The sequence below is a fragment of the Balaenoptera musculus genome, chromosome 10, assembly GCF_009873245.2.
Source record: "Balaenoptera musculus isolate JJ_BM4_2016_0621 chromosome 10, mBalMus1.pri.v3, whole genome shotgun sequence".
NCBI classification, from domain to species: Eukaryota; Metazoa; Chordata; class Mammalia; order Artiodactyla; family Balaenopteridae; genus Balaenoptera; species Balaenoptera musculus.
In genome coordinates this window covers 51,909,741-51,922,265 of record NC_045794.1, presented here as the reverse complement: position 1 = coordinate 51,922,265, position 12,525 = coordinate 51,909,741, and the positions used below count along the sequence as shown (strand labels likewise).

The 12,525-nt window shown below is 43.8% G+C and overlaps 1 protein-coding gene across 1 annotated transcript in view; it reads right to left on the bottom strand.

Moving 5' to 3' along the window:
* Positions 1–1,430: 1,430 nt before the first annotated feature.
* The window catches only part of RASSF3 (Ras association domain family member 3), a 74,706-nt gene continuing 63,611 nt past the window's right edge, over positions 1,431–12,525 (bottom strand). The window contains exons 2-6 of the mRNA XM_036866818.1: positions 11,288–11,395; positions 8,832–9,060; positions 6,983–7,092; positions 3,987–4,132; positions 1,431–3,514 (exon numbers count right to left, since the gene is read on the bottom strand). Coding sequence (XP_036722713.1) covers positions 3,487–3,514; positions 3,987–4,132; positions 6,983–7,092; positions 8,832–9,060; positions 11,288–11,395 — 621 coding nt within the window. The 3' untranslated portion in view covers positions 1,431–3,486. The remainder of the gene's footprint in view (positions 3,515–3,986; positions 4,133–6,982; positions 7,093–8,831; positions 9,061–11,287; positions 11,396–12,525) is intronic.

Sequence of the window (12,525 nt, the reverse complement as noted above, 5' to 3'; positions counted from 1 at the left end):
CGGGCTAGTGATATTTTTTGTTTACGAGGGTAAACAACCAATATACTTAGAACCATTCTGTACCCAGACAACCATCCTGTTTTTCACTTTCAGGACAGTATTCAGTACATTACATGAGATATTCAACACTTTATTCTAATAAAATAGGCTTTGTGTCAGATGATTTTGCCCGACTGTAGGCTCATGTATGTGTTCTGGGCAGGTTTAAGGTAAGCTAGGCAGAACTATGACGTTCGGTAGGTTAGGTGGATGGAATGCACTTTTGACTTACGATATTTCCAACTTACAATGAGATTATTAGAACATAACCCCACTGTAGATTAATGAAGATCTGTATAGAGACTTTCCCCCTTCTTTCAAAAACACAAAACTCATAATCAGGATCACCTGACAGAGTCCCAAAACAGTGTACAATTCTTGAGAACTAATTTTGCAACATAAGAATATTCATTTAAACTATTATCAACAGGTAACAAGTTCCTAGGGCAGGAAGCTAACTCCCTTTAAGGGATAAAAATTCCAAAACACTCCCACTGCACCTTGGGTAGTAACCCAGGCCAAACTTCCAAACTAGATTCTTCTGGATATTTTGGTGAAAAAGATCTATATTGAGCCATCATTTCTATCATAATACTTTCACTTACAAAGCAGCTATGGTACTTGAAATGCTTTCCTCCTTACCGATTCACCAGTGCCTCTAGGGGGCAGCGCAGTAGTGAGAACACTTGGACCTGCTTCACCAGTGCCTCTAGGGGGCAGCGCAGTAGTGAGAACACTTGGACCTGCTTCACCAGTACCTCTAGGGGCAGCGCAGTAGTAAGAACACTTGCACCTGCTTCGCCAGTGCCTCTAGGGGGCAGTGCAGTAGTAAGAACACTTGCACCTGCTTCGCCAGTGCCTCTAGGGAGCAGGGCAGTAGTAAGAACACTTGCCTCCAGCAGGCTTGGAAGCCTAAGAGGAGAAGCAGTTGTGCACCCAGCCCATGTGAGACAGTCACATTGACCCCAAAAAAGGTACTTTAATGTTGAAAGTGGTCTATTTTAAGGGCAGGAGGCCTCTGGGCAGGAACGGGTGGTGAAGGAAGAGGCTAAGAAAGAGACAATGTTCTATTTTGGTAGTGGTCACAGGGCAGCCACTTTATAATAATTTTTAACCTATTCGCATGCTTTATAAACTTGTAAATATATGTATATTTCACAAAACAATTGTTTTAGGAATCTGTTGTATGGCCAGACACTCACCTCTGGTTATTCTCCCCAGAGGATAAGGCAAAGGAAAAAATGACATCTGGGAGAACAAATGTGCCCCATTCAAACCTAGTGAAAGTTGTCACATTCCAGCCCGTGTCCCCACGTATCTGCAAAAGCAGCTCCTTCCACCCGTGACCTTCTTTTATCTGACGTATAACCATAAATAAAAACACACAAACATCAACTAACAACTTCAACTTTTAATAATGGAAACGATTTGCCATACCAGAAACAATTTTAGGGAAGAAAACTCTTCCCCATAAAAATAAACTCATCAAAATTATAAATATTATAATTTTTTTACTTCTGCGATTTAAAATGCTCCCCTGCAATACTACCGCTTCATTTAACCTCGTTCCTGTACCATCACATATTGAAGAGAAAACAGTATTACAGCAAAACTTAGATAGTTTAATTTAACATAAGAATTTGTACAATGATTTTTAAAAATCTTTGGCCTCAGTGGCCTTTTACACATTAAAAATGCTGCTGCAGTCACCAGTGTTTGGGAGAGACCGTCGGTCTTCAAGAACCACGAACCGACAGAATTTCAACACAGTAAGTTTTCCAAATTGCAACTTGTAGTGCACATGACAATGAGCGAGGTCCTGGATAATACAGACGAGGATGCCTAATTTAGACAATCTACTTCAAGTAAAAAAAAAAAAAAAATTTCACAGATACCCATCAGCTACTACTTTAAGGTTCTAACAGTGTCTTCATCTGAGAAACAAAGGCTTCACAAAATATGAACTTACTGGGATGGGTAATTAAAAGACCAGGTGGTCGATAACAGTATACTCACACCCAAGCCATCATCTGAATAGTAAAACCAGTATGAAAATCATGAAGGCGTTCCCTGAACAATGAAGGTAAAAGCGTTGGATGACAATGTCACTAAAACCTCACTGATGCACTAAAAAGAACTTACATGCAAAATTAAACAAGATGTGCCATACATATTTTATAGCTATTTCTACTTTTTTTTTCTTTCCAACTTTCCTTAAAAAGCTTAGGAAGATATGATTGTCTCAGTACGTGTGTGGCACAGTAGAAGCGACACTTACATCTGCCTCCAGCAAGACGGGTGTTCTCTGAAAGGTCAGAAGAGCCACCAAGAAGGGAACAGAAATGCAATAAAAAAGGCACAGTTCACTTAAGAGGCAAAGAACTGAAGCACCTTGGAATTTCAAAAAGAATCCATTAGGTGTCACCAAAGTGTTAACAATTCCTTGGGAATTTATAAACAAACAATATCTAAACTAACAATAGACTGGCACAGTACACCTTTCCTGTTGTTTTCAGATTAACTGCTGCGTAAAATGAGGTTATTAACCTGCTTTAAGGAAGGCTCTTATTGCACATGCATTTCTTTGGTTTGCAGGAACATGCACTTCTGTTAAAATGTTTCCATAAAGAACGCCCCCCTCCTGTGTGGTCCGCTGGGGGTGGACACTGCCCGCCTCCTTACAGTCAGGTCACCCTTTTGGAACTGAGGGTCTGACTGTCCTGGGTCTTTAATCCATACCCCTGTTCTACGTTATGTAAGATCGCACTTCTATTGATAAGACAAAGGGAGAAGGGAAAGCAGGGAGGAGAGGGAAGGAGGAAGAAGGGAGGGAAAGACAAAAGGGAAACCAAGGGGGAGGAGGGAGGGACTGTCACAAGTATACTGGGAGCTCCTCACCTGACAAGTCCCCCGGATGCTAACAATCGGGGCAAGTGCCTCCTCCCCGAACTCCTTTTCCACTCTGAAAACGACCTCAGGGGAAAACTGTCACTTCACGGGAGTCATAGCAGATGCTCACTGCCCCATCGGCCCAGAGAAGCTGCACCAATCAGACCTTCCACTCCGGGAAGGAAGGCAGAAGGGGCGCTGGTCCACTGAGAGGGCGGCTCTGTCCCTGTTTGAAAGATCCACCTGCCTTCTCTGCTCAGCTGCAGTTAGTCCCTCCTTCTGGCCCAGCTCCTACTTTCTTTGGTTCTGCTCCCACATTTTACTCACTCATATTGTCAAGCAATATGACAATGGATCTCATGTCTCTAAACTGAAAGCTTTTAACTCATCCACAAGCGAATTCACCTTCTCCTCTACCATCCACTTGCCCAAGACACCTCCCCCATCAGGGCTCCCCACTTCTACCCCACCTTCTTCCAAACTTGCCCTTTACTTTCTTTGTCAGACTCCTCCAAAATCCTTCACCAACCCCTCAGAGCTCCTAGCTTCCTGTGCCCTTCAATTCACATGGATCGTTTCCTGTGACCTTTAAAAAAAACAAACAAACAATAACAGACAGGTAGTTTCAACATAAGACAAGTGTTCAGATAGATTCCTCGTTAAGCTTTTAAAAAATCATTTGCACAACCTTAAGCTTAACATCCTCATCACATACTTAAAATAACTAAAACAAAATAAGAGAAGAGGGAAAAAAAACCCAGAGTCCATGCTTCAAAACACTCTAGAATGCTCCAGATGAGACTACAGGTTCACAGCTTGCCAAGAGGTAAACACCTCAGTGCCGTAACAGAACAAGCTTGCAGAATCCCTTACAGGGGATGCCCAAGGTGCAGGATGCCGCGTGACCGGTTTGGGGAACTAGATCTAGAGATTTTTAAAGGGGAAAGGCCCTAGCATCATGGGGCAAGAAAACCGCCCTCCGACAAGAGACACACTGGCTGCTGGTTTGCACGCAGGTCCCGCACTGTCCCCGAGGGGCAGGGAGCCCCACGCTTTACCCGGGTTTCCAGGCCTCACTGAGGACTTCTTCCAGCTTGTGTCTGTAGGCCGCGTAGCGCTCCTTCAGGTTCTGTAGCTGCTCGTCTTCTTCCTTGTCCAAGATCCGCAAGAAATTCTGTAGCTCTGGCAGGCTGAAGGCTTCCCACTGTGAGAGAACGCAAATATGAAAAAATGCCAGGTGTTTAATTCAGCGTCAAGACTGAGGAATGCGGACGGCAAGCAGAGCACAGGGAGGTGTGGCTGCCCTCCCCTCCCAGCGCACACTGCCCAGCACCGCCCGGCCCTCCTCTCGGAAGTCCTGCTGGACAAGAGCTGAGCCTCCCGACCAGACCTCCACGCCCTCCACGCCCCGCCCCTCCCATCGCCCTCTGCTCCCCTCCTCCCAGCCCCCTCCAAAAGGGCTCTAAGACCAAAGTCCTCCTTATGCCTAAGTCCATTATAGACACTCTAACCCCGAGAGGCATGAGAGATAACTCCACACTCCCTCCACCTTCTCTCTACGTGGAGCCCTCATTGTCACCGTCTTCTTTCCCAGCTCCCGCGATCAATCTCACCACCTCCTAGGCAGCTCTCCCTAGTGCTGTCCACTGCCATCTTCTCCTCCATCCCTGGGACAGCCTCCTAGCTCCACCAAACAGCCAGCCTGAATATGAATACTCTCTGTAAAATGCCAATCTAAGCATGACCCTCCCCTGCCTGGAATCATTCAATGGCTTCCCTTGGTTGTTTCTGCTAAGTCTGAAAGGCCCTACCCTCTCCAGCCACATCTCTCTCACTGTGCCCCTCACTCATTACCTGACATGGCTTTGCACATGCTCTTCCTTCCTCCACTTTGCCTGGCGAACTCCTTCTCAACCTTCAAGTCCCAGCTTAAATGCCACTTTCTCTAAGAAGCCTGCCATGATTTCCTCCCCTTCTCTCCCAGCCAGGATTAAGTCTATTAGAGGCTCTCACTGGGCTCTGGTAGCCTTGAACACAACCTGATCACAAAAGATCTAAAAATTATTATAATTATTTGCTTAGTATCTCTCTCGCCTACACTGCAACTATTGTACTTCTCACTATTTGGGCTTTGTCTTTGGCCCTTGAGTTTCTGAGTTCTCTTTCTCTAACAGAAGCTGGTACTTAGCAGGCACAAAATAAATGTTTGTCGGGTTTTTCTTTAAAAATTTTTAAAATTTAAGCAGTAAGTATCAAGAAGGGTATATGGCTTCACCTGGGAGGGTTTTTTTTATTTTTCAACCTACATGTCCTCCCCGCCCAAAAGGAGGCCCTGGGTCCTGGGCTGAGAATCACTGTCTCAGCCAGGAGCAATTTCTGATAGGGGATTCCCAGGGGTATGGGGTAGGGAAAAGACGAGATGACCTAATACAGGTGCAGAGAGAGGAGACACAATAAAACCACCAAGTGGGCCAATGACAGAAGGCTCTCAGAGATTGAGTGTGAGCTAGTTTTTAAAGAAAATGAGAAGTGAAGCAGGAGAGCAAAACTTTCTACATTAGAATATTCTGTTAACTTAAAAATTAACATCTTATTTTTCACATAAGTTCCTCAAAGTAAAGACATTATAAAATATCATCTCCCTCCCACTCCCTGACAGCTATGGAAAGTTTCTTCCCTCAGTTCAGTTAACCTTGAAAACCCGAGAAACAGAACACAATACAGAGGTCAGAACAGCAGTCCGGAACATTAGAACACAATGTGAAGTGAATTTCAAAACTAAGCCAACATAATTCCCTCCCAGACAATGTAGCTCCAACTGCACTAAACTATGTGCAACACTTAGAAACCAGCACCAAGAAAGACAAGACGCTGACAAGACTACGCTGATGCGTCTGGCTTGGGCTTGCAGAGGGAAGGCTGCCATGTGCCAAACTCAGAAGCCAAATTTTAGACTTCTGCACCCAGCTTTCTCCCCAAAATGAGAGTGGATTTTAAAAATTTCAAAACAAGAGAATCGAAAGAAGCTTCCAGAATGTCCAAAATCATTGTCTTCCTAAAACTTCCTAGTTAAGTTCCAATTTACACTGACATATAAACATACTCTTTACTAAACATGTTTACATACATTTCTAATTTGCGACTCAAAACCAACTTTTCAAGTCTTTAGTCCCACTTTACAGATTTTAAAACTGAGGACTGAAAAGATTAGAACATTTACCCAAGGTCGTGCTCCTAATCTAACAAGAGGAACAGTAGGAAGCAGAGTCTTGGTTTCCTAACTTTTAACCTAGAAACTCTATTCTCACCACATTACAAAATGTTCTGCATGGACAATTCATGCCATTTCCGATTCCAGACAAAAGGCTGAGACCCAGAGCTTGAGAGATTTCCTCAAGTGACACTTTATCTAGAAGGACAGTCTGAAGTGCTTTTTCCTTCAACTGAGTTGACCTAAATACAATCCGCCCTGGAGAGAAAATGGCAAATGATGTACATAGAAACATAATTTCTTAATCATCTGGGCAAAGAGGAAACAAAGATTCTAAAAAGTTAAATGTCTTTCCTAGTAAAGAGATGGCGTTTCCTTTTACTTCCCTTTAGAGCGAAGGAGCCTGGGGGCTTTGGTTAGCAGCAAACATATGGAGAGTGTCGACTTTCAAAGCTCAGCTGGATTAGAGTAATTCCGGGGTAGAGGGGTGAAAATGACTCTCTGGGTGGAGATCAAGTTAAAAAGATTTATTTCCTCCCACCTCTGAAAATCACAGACCAACATAATGAGTGTTATAAAAGAATTATATTGTAGGCTAACTTTGGGTTCATTTCTGACAACTCAAAAACACACAGGAAGCTACCCTCCCTCCACAGGACAACCTCTCCTCCCATGACAGGCAGACAGACAGACACACAGACAGACACACAGGCACATACATTCCCTCTCCCCTCCACCGCCCCCAACCCGTCCTCCTCTGCAATGGTAAAGTCACTAGAGCAGAGCAATAAGACAGGGCCAGCTGGTCTGTAGAGTCTAAAGCAAGAAGGAACAATCACTTACCTCTCCAAATTCATGTTCACGAAGAACAAAACTGAGTGTGTCTGTCCTGGGCCCTGCTACCAAACGCAGAAAGAGTGGATGTTCCCGGTCTGAGAGCTTGCAGGCGTAGACTGGTGAGGAACAAGCGCCATGTCACAAACAGAGCACGACATCATTCCCCAGACCAGCACCCCTCACCACCCTGCCCCCAGATCAAGGCAACAGTGTTATTACCCTGGCTACCAAGGCACCATCCTCCTCATCTTGTTACCAATAAATAGCCCACAGTGGAATGAATTCTATACTATTTCTATTCTATCTGCATAATATGAACTGTGCCTTGATTAAAAAGGAAACCATTCTCAAGAAGGAATTTAAATGAGTATCGCTCCTCAAATGGGCTTACGATTAATTCTGCTCCTCCTTTTTAGAAAGCAAAATAAACTTAAAAAAAGGATCTGCAAACCCCTTTAAAAACAATAAAAAAATACCATCCCAAGAACATGAAATCAGAACTCTAGAAGCAAATCTCTCTACAGATTAATTTAGAATTAGCAGCCGCAAACAAACGAAGCAGTCCATCCAAACACAAGCTCTGGTGGCTTTAAGCCCAGCTACATGTACCTTGTGCTACACACACACACACACACACACACACACACACACAGTACTGGCATTGCCTTGCAGGGTTGAAAGATTTGCCGTGTGGGTAATATATCAGCAAGATGCTATCACTGTCAGATTATGCAGCTGAAGTCCAGGTGGGCAGGCAAAGAAGCTGGCAGGACAAAATGCCATCTGAATTGACCTGTATTATTTCAGTACTTCCGGATACAACCACATTGTAGGTGCTGATTTCCCTGTAGATGTAAACTTCCCCCCACTGCTGAGCCTGTGGCCTCTGGAGGACAGGAACCTTATACCCTATTCATCTCTGTGTCCTGCAGGCCCAGCCCATAATACGGTTTGAAGAAACATGACCATACTCAGCATCTAGCTGGGTTTCATCCCCAGGCAACCAAAGGATTTTCCCGTCATGCCAAGGTGAGTTTATTTTCTGCTCCAGCTGCTGTAGGCTCAACCCAGGAAAATTAGGGAAAGCTTAAATGTTCACATATACACACCATTTTCAAATTAGTGAATCACTGAATCACTTGTTGCCCCCCATTGGTATCAATTTCTGTTCAATGATGACCTGACCTGGAATACCGTATTCAGTTTCATGCAGTAATTTAAGATTCTCTTTTTACTCCACTGATTGTGGGTATTAAGTTCAGATAGGCGGACCTCAGATCAAAACGTTATTTGCCCATTGCATGCGCCCCTGGGGGGCCAGGGTGCCAACACGCCCCCCGGGGAACACCTAGTGCGAGGCAGGCTAAGGGAAAAGGAGAGCCCAAGGCTGTGCCATTTACATAAGTCTGCAATGTGCACTAATACACATGTGCCTCCTGATCCTCGGGTCTCGGGAATGCAAGGCCACCAATCACTCCATGTTCGGATGCACATCCAACGTCGATGTGCTACTGAAAACTTCAAGCGCAGACGCGTTCTTTTCTGTCCGACAGAGAATTAAAATCAAAGCGACGGAAAAAAGAAAAGAAAAAAGGCTATCCTCCTGTGCACATCACAAATCCTCCATAAATACCCATCACATATGGATGCCTCTGGGCTCCTAAGACCCACAACTGTCCAACTGAAAGACACAGACAGCCAAGAAGCATTAAGCACACACCATGATCACCATTTATTCCAGAATCTGGCCCTGGGCCCTGACATAACTGACACACCTATCACTCCCTTCCACTAATGAGGCCAGAAGACAGAAATAAAAGCAGGGACCATTTTCATTTTAAGTGTGGCAGGGTACCTTGATCTTCCCTGTGACAACGCTTATAAAGTGCAAACTTGGTAGGGCTCTCGGTCACAAGAAACTTCTTGAGCAGGGCCTCGATCACTTCCCCGACAGTGTTTGTGCTGCTGATGTGAAGTGTATTCATACAGCCATTGCTACTGGGAGCAAGTTTTCCAGAAGTCTGTGAAGGTTTGCAGAGTTCCATCTGTACTTTAATGAAGCCAGTGTAAATCCCATTTGAATTCTGAAGCAGGAATAAAAACACACACATTAGCTGGGCATTTTAGGGAAGGAGCATATCAAAACAACAACAAAAAAGGAAGGTGAAACACTCCTTCTCTTGTTCTTTTCTTTTTCAGCTCTGTGGCAGAACCTCACTCAAGACTGCCCCTCAGGGAATGACCTCGGGGGAGGTTAACGCGCTCCAGGAAAGTGCTTCCAGAGGCGAGGTCTGCAGGGCAGATGTGGGGACCAAAGTCCAGGACTCCTGCCACTGAAGCTACATGTGAAAGGTCAGGGCCCACGGGTGAGGTTACAATCCCCTGGCACAGATGCTGGCCAAACCACAAGGCTTATTAAAGCTTGGGGATATGTCCAGGCTAACTGCACAAAGGAAACATCAACTGATGACCAGCTATCACACAAAAAAGGAAAGTCACAACTAGGACTTTGAAATACTCAAGTAACAAGGAGCAGACGGGAAGAAAACAAGCTATTTTCATTCCTAGTGGTACCAGAGATTACCAATTTTGCTTAACCTTTTTTATATAGCATGGGATCTGTCACAGCATGGGATACATGATGAGGCATTTCAGACACCTCAAGCAGCAACATTTTTAAAACAAATTCAAGCTATGATGTGAACTATAGACATTATAATACAAGCACTTCTCTTTTTTTTTTTTTTTTTGGGGGGGGCGGTGCGGGGAGGCCAGGCCACACAGCATGCAGAATCCTAGTTCCCCAACCAGGGATAGAACCCGTGCCCCCTGCAGTGGAAGCATGGAGTCCTAACCACTGGACAGGCAGGGAATTCCCAAGCACTTGTCTTTGATTTAACATGGTATTGATGCCTCCTTCTATATATAAGTATGTTTTTAACAGCTTTACTGAGGTACAATTTTTCCATACAAAAAACTGCACATATTTAATATACACAATTTGATGAGTTTAGCACTTGTCTTAATTGATGTAGAATTATTATTTCTTAGTTGCTAAAAATAGTTACAATAGTCTGGTCTTCACTTTTAACTTTTAGTATGTTTAGGTAAAAAACACTGTAATGTTTTATTTAAACAAATCTTCAGGTGTTATAAATAAATGACACAGTTAACACAGAACATGAAAAATCTCCTTTATAGGCCATTATTTTTCTTCCTTTCCACAAGGTCAATTTATAATACTAATTCACTCATTCATTCTTGTGGAAAGTATTATACAACACTTCACATTTTTTTTAGTCTTTGAAACGACATGGAAACTTGCATCTGTTTTAATCTCCAAGGGGAAGAGGAGGGATGTGGAATTTTTCTGCTTTGATAAAAACCGTGTTTGAAGAAGGAGAAGTATGACTGCTGGAATAATGAGGAATAATCTTGAGATCATCCGCTGCCTCCCCTTTTTGGTGGAGTCCCCCTAGGGAGGGATCCTTTATCACAAGGGTTTATATTTAAAAGCTCCTCCCCAAGGGTCACAGAATTCAGTAGGGCCTGTTCTAACCGGTCGCCCTGTCCTTTGCTGAACTCTGTCAGTTCACAGTCAATAGACTGCCAGGCAGGGGTCCAAGGGCCCTGGACATTGGCACCGAGGGATGGCAGGTGCCTCGAGGAAGGTCATCAACTGGATGGGCAAGGCCAGACCAGTTAGAGGAACGTGCATCTGGCTCTGCCTTGGGCTCCCCTTTCTTTGTCACTAAGCCTGTGCTTCTCCCTCCTACACCCTTGCTCCCCACCGAGCTTCTAACAGCATCAGCACAAAGCTGCAGGAGCCTGAAACAACAATATAGAAAGCTGAGTATTACATACTCCATCTTACACATTTTTCTCCAGCTGAGAAAAATCCGAGCTCAGTCAGATCCCAATCCACGGGCACAAGATCCTTTTCCTGACACTTCCAAATTTATTTACACAAGATAAAACTTATCTAAGGCCTTATTAGAATCTGAGTTACTGCCCATGTGTTAAACAGGCAAGGGATTACACTCAGCGTTAAAAATCCTTTGGGGGTCATAACATGTTTTAAAATAAAATTTTAGGAAGTGCTGATTGATTTTGAGATAAAGCTACTTCAAGATACAGCTTTCATTTGAAAGATGCAGAAATATCCCATTCTCCGGTCCTGTATACCTTGACCATTAAGCTTCTGCGAGTATGATTCAGAGATTTTAAAACATACAGACTGTAGTAGCAACAACTTATAGTTGTCTTTCAACACGTGTCAACCTAAACAGTATTATTAGTATGGGTGCTCACCAAGGTCATCTTCAACTTGTCGGTGACTGCTAAGTTGTATTTATGAACTTTCTCTTTGATTTCCTCTTTGCTGAGGTAATTGTGGGTTTCCTTATCTTTCTCCACATCCTAGAAGAAAAATAAGCCAAGTCACACATGAGCAATCACAGAAGAAAATGCAGATAAGCCAGGATTCTTTTCACATTCCATATAACAACAACTACGGAGCACTTTACCTTGACACACACACACACACACACACACACACACAAATCCTATGAACTTTATGATCTTTATAGCTTTACCATCTTTATCAGCAAAAAGTATGGTAGTTAATAAGTGTTAAACTGGCACTAATCACTGACCTGTCAAATTCTATACAACTACCAAGAAGGTCATTTAATCTTCCAAACAAATCCTCATGCCAAGATACAAGTAACCAGACTTCCTGGACCCACCCACTCTCAACCCCTGTCCCCTCCCAGTCTCACCCCACCCTTGCCTCCCCACACTCTGGAGGGGAAGATTTTAGTTAAATCCTCTCATCACTGTGAAACATTCACTAACTGTTTTTGTCTAAAGAGCTCAACCAGGGCATGACATCATGCGACGGCTAATATGCAATCACTGATGGCCACACTCCAGAATATGTTGGCCCCACGAAGCCCGGTATACCAGGCACCTGACTTATACTGCATTTACTTCTCCCAACAACTTACCCAAGTCGGCATTTTTACTCTGGTTTCTGGATGAGATCAAGGTCTAAGAAGTAAATCAACGTACTAATAAAAACTTAACTGCTCTGCAGAAGTGCTGGAGCTTACCTGAAAAAACCTGATTCCAAAGCCCACCAACCCTCAGTAACTCCAAGTACTTCCATATGGGATCCCCATTTAATCCTCACTAATTACCATCCCCTTGTTACAGACAGGGACACTGAGACTCACAGAGGTCAAGTGGCTTGCCGGGGACAACCCAACTGGTTAAGAGACCAAGCTCAATTTTAATCCAGGTCCTCTATGTTGTTTCCACTAAATCGAATAGATCCCCACCATTCCCGTGTGGGTGTTTGAAAACGTAAAGAAAGCCTGCATAATCAGATTCAAACCCGAGAAGCAACTTAAAAAAGACGAAGGGTCCTAACAATCTTCAGGACAGAGAGGAAGAACAATAAGATCGGATGATTTCTCCCCCAAAATAAAACCTTTAAAAAGGTACCTCTTTTCCAGCCAGATAATCACCCCAACCTCACAGCTGGA